At 38.6% G+C, this 21,226-nt stretch overlaps 1 protein-coding gene and 1 pseudogene across 2 annotated transcripts in view; one reads left to right on the plus strand and one right to left on the minus strand.

Moving 5' to 3' along the window:
* Positions 1-21,226, plus strand: part of ITGB3BP (integrin subunit beta 3 binding protein) — an 89,875-nt gene that overhangs the window by 43,674 nt on the left and 24,975 nt on the right. For both annotated transcript variants that reach the window (XM_029228620.1, XM_029228621.1), the window contains exon 4: positions 10,041-10,110. In XM_029228620.1, the coding sequence (XP_029084453.1) occupies positions 10,041-10,110 (70 nt within the window). The remainder of the gene's footprint in view (positions 1-10,040; positions 10,111-21,226) is intronic.
* Positions 1,084-2,552, minus strand: LOC114898690 (annotated as a pseudogene).

Below are 21,226 nucleotides of genomic sequence, written 5' to 3' on the forward strand. Positions count from 1 at the left end.
GTCAGGTACTTTTACCTCTAAAATCATATTTATTTTACTGTGATATCCTGAGGAACTCACTATTTTCTAGATATTAGTATCAACAATCCCTTGTTGTCAACTCTGAGACAAAAAAATAGGGGTTAAATAATGCAAGCTGGAAACTTTAATATACTTTGATTAAAAAAAAAATATATATATATATATATATTTTTTTTAAGGAACCAGTTTGTTGCTCTTGTGAAATCCCTTTTTTTTTTAACATCTTTATCGGAGTATAATTGCTTTACAATTGTGTTAGTTTCTGCTGTATAACAAAGTGAATCAGCTATATGTATACATATATCCCCATATCCCCTCCCTCTTGCGTCTCCCTCCCACCCTCCCTATTCCACCCCACTAGGTGGTCACAAAGCATCGAGCTGATCTCCCTGTGCTATGCGGCTGCTTCCCACTAGCTGTCCATTTTACATTCGGTAGTGTATATATGTCCATGCTACTCTCTCACTTCGTCCCAGCTTACCCTTCCCCCTCCCCACATCCTCAAGTCCATTTTTCTATGTCTGCATCTTTATTCCTGTCCTACCCCTAGGTTCGTTAGAACCTTTTTTTTTTTTTTTAGATTCCATATATATGTGTTAGCATACGATATTTGTTTTTCTCTTTCTGACTTACTTCACTGTATGACAGACTCTAGGTCCATCCACCCGACTACAAATAACTCAATTTTGTTTCTTTTTATGACTGAGTAATATTCCATTGTGTATATGTGCCACATCTTCTTTATCCATTCATCTGTCAATGGACACTTAGCTTGCTTCCATGTCCTGGCTATTGTAAATAGTGCTGCAATATACATTGTGGTACATGACTCTTGTGTGTGTGTGTGTGTGTGTGTGTTGGCAGAGCCAGCTGAAGCTTTACGCTTGGATTGGCTTTTAGTTGGGGGCGTGAGCAAGATAGGGAGCCCCAGGCAGTTGACTTCCCCCGGGGTGGGCTAAGGACGGGGCTGAGCCTCAGGTCTCTGGTTCTGACATTCCCTCGCACAACTCCTTCTTGCAGGAACAAGTGAGTGGGGAGGCTGGGAGGGATCGCAGGAGGCTTTCACTTGGTCAGGACGTCAGAGGACTCAGACACCAGATTCCCATCATGGGTCTCAATCTTCTTCACAACCACAGTCTTAGAACTGGTACAGCTGAAGGAGCCAGAACCCCCTCCAGAGCCCAAGCTGGACTGGTAGGAGCTCAGGCTGTAGTTGAGGCGAGGGGTCCCGTAGGCTGAGGTCAGTCCACCTGAATACCCACTGGTGGTCTTGGTGTGGATACTCATGTTCTGCATCCCAGACTCCAGCCGGCTCTCCTTGCCCTCCAGCAGCTTGCGGTAGGTGGCAATCTCCACGTCCAGGGCCAGCTTGATGTTCATCAGCTCCTGGTACTCATGCAGCTGCTGTGCCATGTCCTGCGTGGCAGTTCTCAAAGCGGCCTCCAGCTCAGCCAGCTTGGCCTGAGCATCCTTGATGGCCGGCTCACCACACTGCTCAGCATCAGCAATGGCAGCCTCCAGGGAAGCCCTCTGGCCTTTGAGGCCCTCAATCTCAGCCTGGAGTCAGTTGATGTTCCGGTTCATCTCAGAAATCTCTGTCTTCGTGTGATGGAGGTCATCCCCGTGCTTCCCAGCCAATGTCTGTAGCTCCTCATACTTGATCTGGTACATGGTCTCAGCCTCGGCCTGGCTGCAGTTGGTGATATCCTCATACTGGGTCTTGACCTCGGCGATGATGCCGTCCAGGTCCAGAGAGTGGCTGTTGTCCATGGACAGCACAACGGAGGTGTCAGAAATCTGCGACTGCATCTCCTCTCCATACAGTTGCCTGTAGATCTATTCAGTCAGCCCTTCCAGGTGGGACTCCAGCTCTACCTTGTTCATGTAAGCTTCATCCACATCCTTCTTGATGATGACACATTCATTCTCCATGTCTGTGTGCATTTGGATCTCTTCCTCGTACTTGGTCCTGAAGTCCTCCACCAGCCCCTGCATGTTGCCAAGCTCCACCTCCAGCTTCAGCTTCACCTGGGCCACGGTTTCCAACTGATGCCAGAGGTTGTTGATGTAGCTTTCAAACATGTTGTCTGTGTTGCTCCAGGCTGTCTTCTGCTGCTGCAGGAGGTTCCATTTGGTCTCCAAAATCTTATTCTGCTGCTCCAGGTGTCGCACCTTGTCGATGAAGGAGGCAGATTTGTTGTTCAGAGTCTTGATCTGCTCCTTCTCCTGGGTGTGCATGGCCTAGATGTTGGGGTCCACCTCCAGCTTGAGGGGGCTCAGCAGGCTCTGGTTCACTGTGACAGCTGTGATGCCCCCCAAACCCAGGGCCCCGCCATAACCTCAAGCCAGACTCATGCTGGTGCCCAGGCCACCCTGGAAGTTGCTGCTGCTGCCCACCCGGGAGAAGGCCGAGGAGCTGATGTGGGCACCGACCCACTGGTATAGGAGCGGCTGCTGAAGGACCGGGGGCTGGAGGTGGACACCTTGTAGGACTTCTGGGTCACCCTGATGGACATGGTGGAGGCTGGAGAGGAGGCGAGGAGGCCGAAGCAGACAGAGACTCGAGGAGTTGAGAAGCTGCTTCTCCCATGACTCTTTTTGAATTATGGTTTTCTCCAGGTATATGCCCAGTAGTGGGATTGCTGGGTCATATGGTAGTTCTATTTTTAGTTTTTTTAAGGAACCTCCATACTGTTCTCCATAGTGACTGTATCAATTTACATTCCCACCAACAGTGCAAGAGGGTTCCCTTTTCTCCATCCTCTCTCCAGCATTTATTGTTTGTAGATTTTTTGATGACAGCCATTCTGACTAGTGTGAGGTGATACCTCATTGTAGTTTTAATTTGCATTTCTCTAATGATTAGTGATGTTGAGCATCCTTTCACGTGTTTGTTGATAATCTGATATCTTCTTTGGAGAAGTGTCTGTTTAGGTCTTCTGCCCATTTTTGGATTGGGTTGTTTGTTTTTTTGATATTGAGCTGCATGAGCTGCTTGTATATTTTGGAGATTAATCCTTTGTCAGTTGCTTCATTTGCAAATATTTTCTCCCATTCTGAGGGTTGTCCTTTGGTCTTGTTTATGGTTTCCTTTGCTGTGCAAAAGCTTTGAAGTTTCATTAGGTCTCATTTGTTTATTTTTATTTCCATTTCTCTAGGAGTTGGGTCAAATAGGATGTTGCTGTGATTTATGTCATAGAGTGTTCTGCCTATGTTTTCCTCTGAGAGTTTGATAGTGTCTGGCCTTACATTTAGGTCTTTAATCCATTTTGAGTTTATTTTTGTGTATGGTGTTAGGGAGTGTTCTAATTTTATTCTTTTACATGTAGCTGTCCAGTTTTCCCAGCACCACTGACTGAAGAGGCTGTCTTTTCTCCATTGTATATTCTTGCCTCCTTTATCAAAGATAAGGTGACCGTGTGTGCATGGGTTTATCTCTGGGCTTTCTGTCCTGTTCCATTGATCTATATTTCTGTTTTTTGTGCCAGTACCGTACTGTCTTGATTACTGTGCTTTGTAGTATAGTCTGAAGTCAGGGAGCCTGATTCCTCCAGCTCCGATTTTCTTTCTCAAGATTGCTTTGGCTGTTTGGGGTCTTTTGTGTTTCCATACAAATTGTGAAATTTTTTATTCTAGTTCTGTGAAAAATGGTGTTGGTAGTTTGATAGGGATTGCATTGAAACTGTAGATTGCTTTGGGTAGTATAGTCATTTTCACAATGTTGATTCTTCCAATCAAGTGGTATATCTCTTCATCTGTTTGTATCATCTTTAACTTATTTCATCAGTGTCTTACAGTTTTCTGAGTATAGGTCTTTTACCTTCTTAGGTAGGTTTATTCCTAGGTGTTTTATTCTTTTTGTTGCAATGGTAAATAGGAGTGTTTCCTTAATTTCTCTTTCAGATTTTTCGTCATTAGTGTATAGGAATGCAAGAGATTTCTGTGCATTAATTTTGTATCCTGCTCCTTTACCAAATTCATTGATTAACTCTAGTAGTTTCTGGTAGCATCTTTAGGATTCTCCATGTATAGTATCATGTCATCTGCAAACAGTGACAATTTTACTTCTTCCTTTCCAATTTGAATTCCTTTTATTTCTTTTTCTTCTCTGATTGCTGTGGCTAAAACTTCCAAAACTGTGTTGTATAATAGAGGTAAGATTGGGCAACCTTGTCTTGTTCCTGATCTTAGTGGAAGTGGTTTCAGATTTACACCACTGAGAATGATGTTGGCCATGGATTTGTCATATATGGCCTTTGTTATGTTGAAGTAAGTTCCCTCTATGCTTACTTTCTGGAGAGTTTTTATCATAAATGGGTGATGAATTTTGTCAAAAGCTTTTTCTGTATCTATTGAGATTATCATATGGTTTTATCCTTCAATTTGTTAATATTGTGTATCACACTGATTGATTGGCCTATATTGAAGAATCCTTGCATTCCTGGGATAAACCCCACTTGATCATGGTGTATGATCCTTATAATGTTCTGTTGGATTCTCTTTGCTAGTATTTTGTTGAGGATTTTTACATCTATGTTCATCAGTGATATTGGCCTGTAGTTTTCTTTGTGACATCTTTGTCTGGTTTTGGTATCAGGGTGATGGTGGTCTGGTAGAATTTGTTGGGGAGTGTTCCTCCCTTTGCTATGTTTTGGAAGAGTTTGAGAAGGATAGGTGTTAGCTCTTCTCAAATGTTTGATAGAATTTGCCTGTGAAGCCATCTGGTCCTGGGCTTTCGTTTGTTGGAAGATTTTTAATCACAGTTTCAATTTCAGTGATTGTGACTGGTCTGTTTATACTTCCTGTTTCTTCCTGATTCAGTCTCAGAAGGTTGTGCTTTTGTAAGAAATTGTCCATTTCTTCTAGGTCGTCCCTTTTATTGGCATATAGTTGCTTGTAGTAATCCCTCATGATCCTTTGTATTTCTGCAGTGTCAGTTGTTACTTCTCCTATTTCATTTCTAATTCTGTTGATTTGAGTCTTTGCACTTTTCTTTTTGATGAGTCTGGCTAATGGTTTATCAATTTTGTTTATCTTCTCAAAGAACCAGCTCTTAGTTTTATTTATCTTTGCCATTGTTTCCTTCATTTCTTTTTCATTTATTTCGGATCTGATCTTTATGATTTCTTTCCTTCTTCTAACTTTGGGGTTTTATTGTTCTTGTTTCTCTCATTGCTTTAGGTGTAAGGTTATATTGTTTATTTGAAATTTTTCTTGTTTCTTGAGGGAGGATTGTGCTGCTCTAAACTTCCCTCTTAGGACTGCTTTTGCTGCATCCCATAGGTTTTGGGTCATTGTGTTTTCATTGTCATTTGTTTCTAGGTTTTTTTGTTTAGAACTTCATGTTTTTTAAAACCTTTTTTAAAAAATTTATTTTATTTTATTTATTTTAGGCTGTGTTGGGTCTTCGTTGCTACACGCAGGCTTTCTCTGGTTGCGACAAGCAGGGTCTACTCTTCGTTGTGGTGTATGGGCTTCTCACTGCGGTGGCTTCTCTTGTTGCAGAGCACAGGCTCTAGTTGCACAAGCATCAGTAGCTGTGGCTCATGGGCTCAGTAGTTGTGGCTCGTGGGCTGTAGAGCACAGGCTCAGTAGTTGTGGAACACAGCACAGGCTTAGTTGCTCCACAGCATGTGGGATCTTCCCAGACCAGGGCTTGAACCCATGTCCCCTGCATTGGCAGGTGGATTCTTAACCACTGCACCACCAGGGAAGCCCTGTTTCTGGGTATTTTTTGATTTCCTCTTTGATTTCTTCAGTAATCTCTTGGTTATTTAGTAGTGTATTGTTTAGCCTCCATGTGTTTGTATTTTTTACCATTTTTTTCCTGTACTTGATATCTAGTCTCATAGCATTGTGGTTGGAAAAGATACTTGATATGATTTCAGTTTTCTTAAATTTACCAAGGCTTGATTTGTGACCCAAGATATCATCTATCCTGGAGAATGTTCCATGAGCACATGAGAAGAAAGTGTATTCTGTTGGTTTTGGATGGAATGTCCTATAAATATAAATAAAGTCCATCTTGTTTGCTGTGTCATTTAAAGCTTATGTTTCCGTATTTATTTTCATTTTGGATGATCTATCCATTGGTGAAAGTGGGGTGTTAAATCCCCCAGTATGATTGTGTTACTGTCGATTTCCCCTTCTATGGCTGTTAGCATTTGCCTTATGTATTGAGGTGCTCCTATGTTGGGTGCATAAGTATTTACAATTGTTATATCATCTTCTTGGATTGATCCTGTGATCATTATGTAGTGTCCTTCTTTGTCTCTGGTAATAGTCTTTATTTTAAAGTCTATATTGTCTGATATGAGAATTGCTACTCCAGCTTTCTTTTGATTTCCATTTGCATGGAATATCTTTTTCCATTCCCTCACTTTCAGTCTGTATGTGTCCCTAGGTCTGAAGTGGGTCTCTTGTAGACAGCATGTATACAGGTCTTGTTTTTGTATCCATTCAGCCAGTGTCTTTTGGTTGGAGCATTTAATCCATATACATTTATGGTAATTATCAATAAGTATGTTCCTATTACCATTTTCTTAATTGTTTTGGGTTTGTTATTGTAGGTCTTTTCCTTCTCTTGTGTTTCCTGCCTAGAGAAGTTCTTTTAGCATTTGTTGTAAAGCTGGTTGCTGATGCTGAATTCTCTTGGCTTTTGCTTGTCTGTAAAGTTTTAATTTCTCCATCAAATCTGAGATCCTTGCTGGGTAGAGTAATCTTGGTTGTAGGTTTTTCCCTTCCATCACTTTAAATATGTCCTGCCACTCCCTTCTGGCTTGTAGAGTTTCTGCTGGAAGATCAGCTGTTAACCTTATGGGGATTCCCTTGTATGTTATTTGTTGCTTTTCCCTTGCTGCTTTTAATAGTTTTCTTTGTATTTAATTTTTGTTTTGTTTTGTTTTGTTTTTGCGGTACGCGGGCCTGTCACTGTTGTGGCCTCTCCCGTTGCGGAGCACAGGCTCCGGACGCGCAGGCTCAGCGCCCATGGCTCACGGTCCTAGCCTCTCCGCGGCATGTGGGATCTTCATGGACCGGGGCACGAACCCGCGTCCCCTGCATCGGCAGGCAGACTATCAACCACTGCGCCACCAGGGAAGCCCTTTATTTAATTTTTGATAACTTGATTAATAGGTGTTTTGGTGTGTTTCTCCTTGGATTTATCCTGTATGGGACTCTCTGTGCTTCCTGGACTTGATTGACTATTTCCTTTCCCATATTAGGGAAGTTTTCAACTATAATCTCTAAAAGTATTTTCTCAGTCCCTTTCTTTTTCCCTTCTTCTTCTGGGACCCCTAGAATTCGAATGTTTGTGTGTTTAATGTTGTCCCAGATGTCTCTGACACTGTCCTCAATTCTTTTCATTTTTTTTCTTTATTCTGCTCTGCAGTAGTTATTTCCACTGTTTTATCTTCCAGGTCACTTATCCATTCTTTTGCCTCAGTTATTCTGCTATTGATTTCTTCTAGAGAATTTTTAATTTCATTTATTGTGTTGTTCATCATTGTTTGTTTGCTCTTTAGTTCTTCTAGGTCCTTGTTAAACATTTCTTGTATTTTCTCCATTCTATTTCCAAGATTTTGGATCATCTTTACTATCATTACTCTGGATTCTTTTTCAGGTAGACTGCCTATTTCCTCTTCATTTGTTTGGTCTGGTGGGTTTTTACCTTGCTCCTTCATCTGTGTATTTATTTCTCTGTCTTCTCATTTTGCTTAAGTTACTGTGTTTGGGGTCTCCATTTTGCAGGCTTCAGGTTCTTAGTTCCCATTGTTTTTGGTGTCTGCCCCCAGTGGGTAAGGTTGGTTCAGTGGGTTGTGTAGGCTTCCTGGTGGAGGGGACGGGTTCTGGTGGATGAGGCTCGATCTTGTCTTTCTGGTGAGCAGGACTGCATCCAGGGGTATGTTTTGGAGTATCTGTGAACTTATTATGAGTTTAGGCAGCCTCTCTGCTAATGGGTGGGGTTGTGTTCCTGTCTTGCTAGTTGTTTGGCATGGGGTGTCCAGCACTGTAGCTTGCTGGTCATCGAGTGGAGCTGGGTCTTAGTGTTGAGATGGAGATCTCTGGGAGAGCTCTCGCTGATTGATATTATGTGTGGCTGGGAGGTCTCTGGTGGTCCAATGTCCTGAACTCGGCTCTTCCACCTCAGGGCTCGGGCCTGACACCCGGCCGGAGAACCAAGACCCTGTCAGCTACATAGCTCAGAAGAAAGGGGAGAAAAAAATGAAAGTAAGAAAAAATAATTTTTTTAATGAAATAAAATAAAGTTACTAAAATTAAAAAATTTTTTAATTATTAAAATAAGAAAGGTAATTAGGAAAAAAGAAGAGAGCAGCAAAATCAGTAAACAAATCTACCAAAGATAACAAGTGCTAAAAACTAAGATAAACATAAAAATCAGAAACTAGTCAGTCACATACAGCAAACCCCAAGTCTGTAGTTGCTTCCAAAGTCCACTGCCTCAATTTTGGGATGATTTGTTGTCTATTCAGGTATTCCACAGATGCAGGGTACATCAAGTTGATTGTGGAGATTTAATCCGCTGCTGCTGAGGCTGAACAGAGAAATTTCCCTTTCTCTTCTTTGTTCGCACAGCTCCTAGGGTTCAGCTTTGGATTTGGTCCTGCCTCTGCATGTATGTCGCCCTCTGGCATCTGTTCTTTACCCAGAAAGGAGGGGGTTAAAGGAGCAGCTGATTCGGGGGCTCTGGCTCACTCAGGCTGTGGGGAGGGAGGGGTACAGAATGTGTGGTGAGCCTGTGGTGGCAGAGGCCAGCATGACGCTGCAACAGCCCGAGGCATGCCATGTGTTCTCCTGGGGAAGTTGTCCCTGGATCATGGGACCCTGGCAGTGGTGGGCTGCACAGGCTCCCTGGGGCATGGGTGTGGATATTGACCTGTGCTTGCACACAGGATTTTTGGTGACTGCAGCAGCAGCGTTAGTGTTTCATGCCTGTCCCTGGTGTCCGGGCTGATAGCTGTGGCTTGCACCTGTCTCTGAAGTTCATTTAGTCAGTGCTCTGAATCTCCTCTCCTCGCGCACCCCGAAACAATGGTCTTTTGACTCTTAGGCAGTTCCAGACTTTTCCTGGACTCCCAGCTAGCTGTGGTGCAGTAGCCCCCCTCAGGCTGTGTTCACACAGCCAACCGCAGTCCTCTCCCTGGGATCTGACCTCTGAAGCCGAAGCCGAAGCTCCCAGCCCCACCTGCCCTGGCGGGTGAGCAGACAAGCCTCTTGGGCTGGTGAGTGCTGGTCAGCATTGATCCTCTGTGCGGGAATCTCTCTGCTTTGCCCTCTGCACCCCTGTTGCTGTGCTCTCCTCTGTGGCTCCGAAGCTTACCCCCGGCACGCCCTGTCTCTGCCAGTGAAGGGGCTTCCTAGTGTGTGGAAACTTTTCCTCCTTCACAGCTCCCTCCCAGAGGTGCAGGTCCCGTCCCTATTCTTTTGTCTCTGTTTTTTCTTTTTTCTTTTGCCCTACCCAGGTACATGGGGAATTTCTTGCCTTTTGGGAAACTTGAGGTCTTCTGCCAGCGTTCAGTAGGTGTTCTGTAGGAGTTGTTCCACGTGTAGATGTATTTCTGATGTATTTGTGGGTAGAAAGATGATCTCCATGTCTTACTCCTCTGCCATCTTGAAGGTCCCTCCTCATGAAAATATTTGATGAAAAACTAATGTATTTTAAACTAATTATATTATCAAAGTGGGTTTATCTAGTTTTTCTTTTTAATATACCAAGCCCCAGTGGAAATTTTATTCAAAAGATTATTTCTTCTATATAATGTAATCATGAATAAAACATTAGGAGACTGGCAAATTAAAAAACAAACTACCTATTGAAAAGTTATCCACAATAGTGAAAAAATTTTCTCGTAACAAATTTCAGGATACTTTTTCTTTACCTACTCTTCTTTCATTTGTCAACCCTTTTATTTTCTATTGAAAAGTTGGTGATTTAAATTCTATTTAAAATTTGACAGTTTTTGCCTTAACTTTACGTTCTTTTTATTGCACACATATAGGAAAGAGGAAAAACTGGAATCACCTCAGTATAACCGAAAGAAAGGAATCTACTACAGAAGACAATGATGAGTAAGTTTGTTGTTGCTGAAATAATATACTCGTGTGTCTTAAAAGAAAAAGGTCATATTTGTTAAAGTGATGATTTAAGATAAATCATTTCTACCAAAACCAGAGAAGGATGTGACAAAGAAAGAAAACTACAGGCCAATATCACTGATGAACATAGATGCAAAAATCCTCAACAAAATACCAGCAAACAGAATCCAACAGCACATTAAAAGGATCATACACCATGATCAAGTGGGGTTTATCCCAGGAATGCAAGGATTCTTCAATATACGCAAATCTATCAATGTGATAAACCATATTAAGAAATTGAAGGAGAAAAACCATATGATCATCTCAATAGATGCAGAGAAAGCTTTCGACAAAATTCATTTTGTCGATAATGTCGATAATTTCGACATGAAATATCATTTCATTTATGATAAAAACCCTGCAGAAAGTAGGCATAGAGGGAACTTTCCTCAACATAATAAAGGCCATATATGACAAGCCCACAGCAAACATCATCCTCAATGGTGAAAAACTGAAAGCATTTCCACTAAGATCAGGAACAAGACAAGGTTGCCCACTCTCACCACTCTTATTCAACATAGTTTTGGAAGTTTTAGCCACAGCAATCAGAGAAGAAAAGGAAATAAAAGGAATCCAAATCGGAAAAGAAGAAGTAAAGCTGTCACTGTTTGCAGATGACATGATACTATACATAGAGAATCCTAAAGATGCTACCAGAAAACTACTAGAGCTAATCAATGAATTTGGTAAAGTAGCAGGATACAAAATTAATGCACAGAAATCTCTGGCATTCCTATATACTAATGATGAAAAATCTGAAAGTGAAATCAAGAAAACACTCCCATTTACCATTGCAACAAAAAGAATAAAATATCTAGGAATAAACCTACCTAAGGAGACGAAAGACCTGTATGCAGAAAATTATAAGACACTGATGAAAGAAATTAAAGATGATACAAAGAAATGGAGAGATATACCATGTTCTTGGATTGGAAGAATCAACATTGTGAAAATGACTCTACTACCCAAAGCAATCTACAGATTCAATGCAATCCCTATCAAACTACCACTGGCATTTTTCACAGAACTAGAACAAAAAATTTCGCAATTTGTATGGAAACACAAAAGACCCCGAATAGCCAAAGCAATCTTGAGAACGAAAAAAGGAGCTGGAGGAATCAGGCTCCCTGACTTCAGACTATACTACAAAGCTACAGTAATCAAGACAGTATGGTACTGGCACAAAAACAGAAAGATAGATCAATGGAACAGGATAGAAAGCCCAGAGATAAACCCACGCACATATGGACACCTTATCTTTGATAAAGGTGGCAGGAATGTACAGTGTAGAAAGGACAGCCTCTTCAATAAATGGTGCTGGGAAACCTGGACAGGTACATGTAAAAGTATGAGATTAGATCACTCCCTAACACCGTACACAAAAATAAGCTCAAAATGGATTAAAGACCTAAATGTAAGGCCAGAAACTATCAAACTCTTAGAGGAAAACATAGGCAGAACACTCTATGACATAAATCACAGCAAGATCCTTTCTGACCCACCTCCTAGAGTAATGGAAATAAAAACAAAAATAAACAAATGGGACCTAATGAAACTTCAAAGCTTTTGCACAGCAAAGGAAACCATAATCAAGACCAAAAGACAACCCTCAGAATGGGAGAAAATATTTGCAAATGAAGCAACTGACAAAGGATTAATCTCCAAAATCTACAAGCAGCTCATGCAGCTCAATAACAAAAAAACAAACAACCCAATCCAAAAATGGGCAGAAGACCTAAATAGACATTTCTCCAAAGAAGATATACAGAATGCCAACAAACACATGAAAGAATGCTCAACATCATTAATCATTAGAGAAATGCAAATCAAAACTACAATGAGATATCATCTCACACCAGTCAGAATGGCCATCATAAATGGCCACAATAAATGCTGGAGAGGGTGTGGAGAAAAGGGAACCCTCTTGCACTGCTGGTGGGAATGTGAATTGGTTCAGCCACTATGGAGAACAGTATGGAGGTTCCTTAAAAAACTACAAATAGAATTACCATATGACCCAGCAATCCCACTACTGGGCATATACCCTGAGAAAACCAAAATTCAAAAAGAGTCATGTACCAAAATGTTCATTGCAGCTCTATTTACAATAGCCCAGAGATGGAAACAACCTAAGCGCCCATCATCGGATGAATGGATAAAGAAGATGTGGCACATATATACAATGGAATATTACTTAGCCTTAAAAAGAAATGAAATTGAGCTATTTGTAATGAGATGGATAGACCTAGAGTCTGTCATACAGAGTGAAGTAAGTCAGAAAGAAAAAGACAAATACCGTATGCTAACACATATATATGGAATTTAAGGGAAAAAAATGTCATGAAGAACCTAGGGGTAAGACAGGAATAAAGACGCAGACCTACTGGAGAACGGACTTGAGGACATGGGGAGGGGGAAGGATGAGCTTTGATAGGGCGAGAGAGAGTCATGGACATATACACACTAACAAACGTAGTAAGGTAGATAGCTAGGGGGAAGCAGCCGCAAGGCACAGGGATATTAGCTCGGTGCTTTGTGACAGCCTGGAGGGGTGGGATAGGGAGAGTGGGAGGGAGGGAGACGCAAGAGGGAAGACATATGGGAACATATGTATATGTATAACTGATTCACTTTGTTATAAAGCAGAAACTAACACACCATTGTAAAGCAATTATACCCCAATAAAGATGTTTAAAAAAAAAAAGATAAATCATTTCTTTGCAGAAATGAATAGTTTATACCTGAGTAGAAGTATTTTTTCTTAAAGAAGTAAAATTCTTTATTTATGATGTGTTTTGCCATGTTCATATGATGGTGATATATGATACCTTTATTTTAATACCCATTTAGCCCAGTTTCCCCAGCCTATGCTTAAGAGACTAGCTTAGGGTAAAACTGAGGGAAACACCCTCTTTGGATTTACATGGATGGACAAGTAATACATTGTCTTGGAACATAATTGCTGGTTCAAGAGCTAGGAACACAGTGAAGGCAGCAGAGTAAGGAATCTAGAGGAACCTAGAAGGCTTATCGGCCATCAGTTATTTTCATATTGGCCTGTCAAGGGTGCCTTGAATGAAGTCATTATGTGTAAAAAGCTACTGCCTGTGTATTCTGGGAAGAATATTTATATCTATCCACTGAGGCTGGAAAAATTGAAATAAGCAGAACAGGGGGTTCAAGTTTTAAAGTACTTCGTATGTTCAGCTCATTTACCTTTCCAGCTGTATCTTCTGTGTGCCATACAATATGATGGATGGATGGGTAAAGATGAGGAAAATGAAACTCTACCCATTGGGAGCTTATGGTCTCATGTTGTAAGTTAATATATCTACTCTAACTTAGAAATGGGTTATGGGTTATGTTTCGAAATGTTATTTATTTATTTATTTAAATTGAAGTATAGTTGATTTACAATGTTGTGTTAGTTTCAGGTGTACAGCAAAGCAATTCAATTTTATATACATATATATGTGTGTGTGTGTGTGTGTGTGTGTGTATATGTATATATATGTTATTACAACCTATAGGTTATTACAAGATACTGAATATAGTTTCCTGTGCTATACAGTAGGCCCTTGTTGTTTATCTATTTTATATTGAGTAATGTGAATCTGTTAATCCCAAACTGCTAATTTATCCCTCCCTTCCCCCATTTTTCCCTTGGTAACCATAAGTTTGTTTTCTATGTCTGTGAGTCTGTTTCTGTTTTGTAAGCAAGTTCATTTGTATCATGTTTTTTTAGATTCCACATATAAGTGATATCATATGATATTTGTATTTCTCTGTCTGACTTACTTTACTTAGTATCATCTCTAGGTCCTTTCATGTTGCTGCAAACGGCATTATTTCATTCTTTTTATGGCTGAGTAATATCCCATTGTGTATATACACCACACCTTGTTTATCCATTCATCTGTCAATGGACATTTAGGTTGCTTTGGTGTCTTGGCTACTGTAAATAGCACTGCAATGAACATTGGGGCGCATGTATCCTTTCAAACCATGTTTTTATCTGTATATATGTCCAGGAGTGGGATTGCTAGATCATACGGTAGCTCCATTTTTAGTTTTTTAAGGAACCTCCATACTGTTCTCCATAGCAGCTGTACCACTTTACATTCCCACCAACAGTGTAGGAGGGTTCCCTTTTCTCCACACCCTCTCCAGCATTTATTATTTGTAGACTTTCTGATGATGGCCATTCTGACCAGTGTGAGGTGATTTCTCATTGTAGTTTTGATGTGCATTTCTCTATTATTTAGCGATGTTGAGCATCTTTTCATGTGCCTCTTGGTCATCTGTATGTCTTCTTTGGAGAAATGTCTATTTAAGTCTTCTACCCATTTTTTGATTGGGTTGTTTGTTTTTTTGTTATTGAGCCACATGAGCTCTTTGCAAGTTTTGGAGACTAATCCCTTGTTGGTCCCATTGTTTGCAAATATTTTCTCCCATTCTGTGGGTTGTCTTTTTGTATTGCTTATGGTTTCCTTTGCTGTGCAAAAGCTTTTATGTTTAATTAGGTCCCATTTGTTTAATTTAGTTTTTATTACCATTACACTAGGAGTCAGCTTGAAAAAGATACTGCTGCGATTTATGTCAAAGAGTGTTCTGCCTGTGTTTTCCTCTGTGAGTTTTATAGTATCCAGTCTTACATTTAGATCTTTAATATATTTTAGTTTTGTATAGGGTGTTAGAGAATGTCCTAATTTCATCTTTTTACATGTAGTTGTTCGGTTTTCTCATCACAACTCATTGAAGAGACTGTCTTTTCTCCATTGTATATTCTTGCCTCCTTTGTTGTAGATTAATTGATCATAAGTGTGTGGGTTTATTTCTGGTCTCTCCTGTTCCATTGATCTATGTGTCTGTTTTTGTGCCAGTACTATACTGTTTTGATGACTGTAGCTTTACAGTATAGCCTGAAGTCAGGGAGCCTGATTCCTCCAGCTCCATTCTTTCTCAGGATTGTTTTGGCTCTTCAGGGTCTTTTGTGTTTCCATACAAATTTTTAAATTACTTGTTCTAGTTCTGTGAAAAATGCTATTAGTAATTTGATAGGGATTGCTCTGAATCTGTAGATTTCCTTGGGTAGTATGGTCATTTTAGCAATATTGAGTCTTCCAATCCAGGTGTATGGTATGTGTTTCTGTTTGTGTCATCTTCAGTTTCTTTCATCAGGGTCTTATTGTTTATGGAGTACAGGTCTTTTTCCTCCTTTGGTAGGTTTATTCCTAGGTATTGTATTCTGTTGGATATGCTGGTAAATGGGATTGTTTAATTTCTCTTTCATTGTTAGTGTATAGAAATGCAACAAATTTCTGTTTATTAATTTTGTATCCTGCAACTTTACCAATTTATTGATGAGCTCTAGTAGTTTTATGGTGGCATCTTTAGGATTTTCTAGGTATAGTATCATGTCATCTGTAAACAGTGACAGTTTTACTTCTTTTACTTCATTTCCAATTTGGATTACTTTTATTTGTTTTTCTTCTCTGATTGCTGTGGCTAGGACTTCCAAAACTATGTTGAATAAAAGTGGCAAGAGAGGGCATCCTTGTCTTGTTCCTGATCTTAGAGGAAATGCTTCCAGCTTTTCACTGTTGAGTATGATATTAGCTGTGGGTTTGTCATATATGGCCTGTATTATGTTGAGTTATATTCCCTCTACACCCACTTTCTGGAGAGTTTTTATCATAAATGGATGTTGAATTTTATCAAAAGCTTTTTCTGCATCTATTGAGATGATCACATGCTTTTTATTATTCATTTGTTAATGTGGTGTTTCATGTTGATTGATTTGCTGATATTGAAAAATCCTTGCATCCCTGGGATAAATTCCACTTGATCATGATGTATGATCCTTTTAATGTATCATTGGATTTGGTTTGCTCATATTTTGTTGAAGATTTTTACATGTGTGTATTGGCATGTAATTTTCTTTTTTTGTGATATGTTTGTCTGGTTTTGGTATCAGAGTTACATTGACTTAATAGAATGAGTTCAGAAGTGTTCCTTCCTCTGCAATTTTTTGAATGGTTTCAAAAGGGTCAGTTTTAACTCTTGTCCAGATGTTTGGTAGAATTTGCCTATGAAGCCATCTGATCCTGGACTTTTGTTTTTTGGTAGTTTTTAAATTACTGTTTCAATTTCAGTAGTTGTGATTGGTCTGTTCATATTTTCTATTTCTTTCTGGTTCAGTCTTGGGTCTGAGTGTTTTTTAAATCATTTGCGTGAACCTTAGAATGCATTTTCCATACAAATTGTGTTGTTATTTGTGGTTATAACCTCAAGTCAGGGCTACAAGTCTATTTTTTTCATAATGTAGGTGAAGTATAGTATTAATCAGTAGTAGTCTAGATAAAAAGACATGGAGAGTGCCACTTAGAGTACAGTAGGGACAAAGGGAAGAGTCTTCTCAAAGAGGTGTCCTTCTTTGACAGCTTCATCTATCACCTGTACCCCTTTATCTGTTTTTATAGCTGCTTTCCCTAGCCGTACTCTCCCCAGTTCCAAATATTTTCATGTGCCCTATCCCACAGATACTTTTGTTGTCAATTACCATTCCTCCTTCCTCTAACCAAAGTTCCAATTTCCTTGGTGAAACCAATCTCAACTAGATATTAAGTGAGAAGCATTATTTTATTGTTTAACTCATTTAATATATTTTAAAAGAGACAGTAGATGTACATAATAAGAACTCAAACTGTACAAAGGGATATATAGAAAGCAAGTGGCAAGTAACAATTTTTGAATCACATATAATCTTGTATTTGAAAGCAGTTACCTGCTAAACCAAATTAATCTCTGATACAGTTGTATGAAGTATAACAAACTTAGAAGTAAAAGTAGACAGGCAATGAGAAAATATTTTTGGACAGTAGTGATACCATGTAAGCAAACCAGACTTACCTGTTGCTTTCCCCTGAATCAGCTCCACTCAAGCTATCCTAAGTTTTCATAGTGTTTTTCCTTTTTTCTTCTGAACCCATCAGTCTGCTTACAGCTTGACATTTTTTTTTAACTTTTTATTTTATATTGGAGTATAGTTGATTAACAATGTTGTGTTAGTACAACAAAGTGATTCAGTTATACATATACACAGTAGCTCCCATAGCAGTGAGCTTTCAAGTAGCAAGGGAGGAGCAAGAACCTTTGTTATGGGTCACTTAGGAATTTGCCAATATTTATTTAATTTCCCTCAATATTTGTTTCTAAAGATCCCTGTTATTTATGTATATCACTCCATGACTTGGTGTTAGAATTAATGAATTTAAGCACAAGCCAAGATATCTCACAATGTATAAAAATAATGTGTTTCTGATTGTTTTTTTCCACCCATCATAAAATTACTCAGACCTAGTCAATAGAGCTGTTTTATTAGCTTTAGTAATAAGCTCTTTATTTATTCCATTTGTTTAGATTTGTTTTATTATTTTGTAAAACCATTCCAAAGACTTGGATTTTTTAAAACCTGAAATTAAACCGAACATTTTGTATTTTTAGATCAATTTTAAATGATTATAACATTTTATGTTTTGTTTTGGCAATTGCATTAGGTTGTGGTTTTCCAGAGAAACAGAACCAATAGCAAATGTACATACATATAGTAATATAATAATAACAATAAAAAATTATTACTGATGTAATAATTATTAATAATAGATTAATAATGAATTATATATACAATTACCTATATAGATAGATTTATTATGAGGAATTGACTCATGCAGTTATGGAGGCTAAGTCCTACCATGTACCATCAGCAAGCTGGAGATCCAGGAAAGCCTGTGGTATAATTTCAGTCCAAGACTAAAGGCCTGACGACCAGGGAAGCCAATGGTGTAAATCTCAGTTCAAGGGCAGAAGAGCAATATCCCAGCTAAAGCAGGCAGGCAGGGAACCCATCCTCCCTTCCTCTGCTTTTTCTTCTATTCAGACCCTCAGTTGATTGGATGATGCCCACCCACATTGGGGAAGGCAATTTACTGAGCCAGTATTACTAAGACGGTTGCATAGCAGTGATTTTCTAACCCCATCATTCTTTCTGTTAGCTGGCCTTTTTGAAAGTCATGAGTTCATAGTGATATAGTGTCTTTCCTTGCCTTCCCCCTTTCCATATTTGCACTCCTTTTCAAACAGTAGATCTCTGGCTTCTATTAGCAGCAGTCCATTTGCACACTTGCTTATTCCTACAGTATACACAAAATGGTTTCAAAATTCCTGCACTGCTAAAAACAAACCTGCAAAAGCATTTTTGTTTGCATTCTTTTTTGTCTTTAGTTTGAAGGTATATAGTCAAATTACTGTGTTCAGAACTACTTGGATTAGTTCTCCATATGAAGAATTAGTCAGTCATTTGAAGTAGTTAGGTTAGCTTGTTGATGTTTATATGCAATTTTGATATTTTTTTCTCATCCTTTTTTATTTTTGTTTTTTGACTGTGTAAAACAACTGATATGGTTCCAAAAGTCAAAACTTTACAAAAAAGTATACATAGAGATGTGTTACTATTCCCTGCTGCATTCCTTCTGTGTAGTCCCTCTAAGTAACCAAATTAATTAGTTTCTGGTTTACCTTTCATATGTTTATTTTTATAAAATTAAGCCGTTTCATTTATTTTATCTCATTTCTCTTCTTATACAAAGATGGCATACAATTTATATTCTTTCATACTTCGCTCTTTCCACATACAAATATGTCCTGAAATCACTGCCTGTTAATCGACTTGACAAGTTTTAAATGTAAGGATTCTCCAGCAGGAAAATATAGTTCCATGTTTTAGGTAAATTTTTTTTTCCCAGAAAACAAGCAATTAGTGACATGTCAATAAAGCTCAATATGTCAATAAAGTTTGTTTATAAATTAAACAAACACCTACACATTAATATTTCATGTGAACTTCCATATTGTTTATTCTCTAAAAGGAAAATATATAATTCACTGCCATTGGTTTTTCTTCCTCTTTGCAAATTTTTGCTGCTGCTGGCACTGCTACAAAAAATGCAGTAATGGTGACTGTCCTTCTATAAAGTTTGTTTTCATATAATTGTAGGTTTGTCATTTTGAGAAGTAAAACATAGATCATGTGTACCCTTTTCCCACTTTCCTGACATGATAACATCTTCCAAAGCTGTAGTACAATATCAGAACCAGGAAATTGATGTTGATACAATGCACCAATCTTTATTCAGTTTTCTAAATTTTACAATACATATTCATTTGTATATGTGTGTATATGTTCTATGCAATTTTATCACATATGTAGGTTCACGTATCCACCACCACAGTCAAGATACAGAATAGTCCTGTCACCACAAGGATCCCTCCTGCTGTATAAAGTGTATTTTCAATCACTGGTTTATTCTCTTATAGGCAGAAGAGTAACTTTTATTTCTATACTAATCCAAATAAGACCTTTTTAAAAGTAATGTTACACCAGAAATGGGTTTTGTTTTTTATCTATACAATTTAATTGTGGCAAGTAACCACATTTCAGAATTCTAATTTTCTCTTTACTGTATTTTAAGTATTTAATCAAAGAGCAAGAATACTGACTTATGGATCATTTTCTGCTTAAATGAGGGTCTCTGGGGATAAGTTAGTTGAAAATGTTTATCAAAAGCTTAGGATGAAGATATAGTTATGCCTATATTCTGTAGGTGATCAAAGACTAAGAGGGAAACCAGTATTTACTTTTATTTTCAACTGTTTAAAATTCTTGAAAGGAAAGAATGAAAACTTTCCTCCAAACATCAGTAACAAGACAACCATGGTCACTTTCCCCACTGGTATTCAATATTTTACTGAAAATTCTAGCCAGAGCAATTAGATAAGAAAAAGAATGAAAAGGCATCCAACTGGAAAAGAAGAAATAAAACTATCTCTATTTGCAGATGACATGATCCTATAGAGAGAGACTCCTGAAGAATGCACAAGAAACTGCTAGTATTAATAAACAAATTCAGCAAAATTACAGGGTATATGATCAACACACAAAAATCAATTGTGTTTCTATACACCTGCAGTAAACAATTTGAAAAGGAAATGAAGGAGGCAATTCTATTTACAGTAGCATTTAAAAGAACAAAATACCTAGGAATAAGTTTAACCAAAGAGGTGAAAGAGTTGTACACTGGAAACTGCAAAGTATTGCTGAGAGAAATTAAAGAAGACCTAAATAAATGGAAAGACAGCCTGTGTTCATGGGCAGAAGATTTAATTTGTTAAGATGTCAATACCTCTACCCAAAGTGATCTACAGATTCAGTGTAATGCCTATCAAAATTCTACACCATGTACAAAAATTATTCAGTCATAAAAAGCAACAAGGTTCTGATACATGCTACAAACACAATGAACCTTGAAAGCATATTTTAAGTGAAATAAGCCAAATGCAAAAGGACAAACATTATACAATTCCAATTATATGCAATATCTAGAATAGACAACTTCAAAGAGACAGAAAGTAGATCAGAGATCACCAGAGGCTAAGGGTTATTGCTTAATGTTACAGAGTTTCTGTTTGTGGTAATAGAATAGTTTTGAAAATAGATAGTAGTGATGGTTGTACGATGTTGTGAATGTAACTAGTACCACTGAATTGTACACTTTAAAATGGTGAAAATGGCAAATCTTATATATATTTTGCCACAATAAGAAAAAAATTTTTCCATTTAAAACCAGCTACAGGGACTACTTGAATATGCATTGTCTGGCAAGAAAGCAGAGTAGAAGGATGTGAACTCACGCTTTCTTACAAAAACATCAAAATCACAACTAACAGCTGAACAACCATCAACAAAAAATGCTGGAACCTACCAAAAAGATACCGTACATCCAAAGACAAAGAATATGCCACAACAAGATGGTAGGAAGGGCACAATCACGATAAAATCAAATTCTAAACCTTCCTGGTGGGCGACCCACAAACTGGAAAATAATTATACCACAGAAGTTCTCCCACAGGAGTGGAAGTCCTGAGCCCCACGTCAGGCTTCCCAGCCTGGGGGTCTGGCAACGGGAGGAGAATCTGGCTTTGAAGACTA

The sequence above is a fragment of the Monodon monoceros genome, unplaced genomic scaffold (genome assembly GCF_005190385.1).
Source record: "Monodon monoceros isolate NGI ecotype Baffin Bay Population unplaced genomic scaffold, NGI_Narwhal_1 Super_Scaffold_18, whole genome shotgun sequence".
NCBI lineage: Eukaryota > Metazoa > Chordata > Mammalia > Artiodactyla > Monodontidae > Monodon > Monodon monoceros.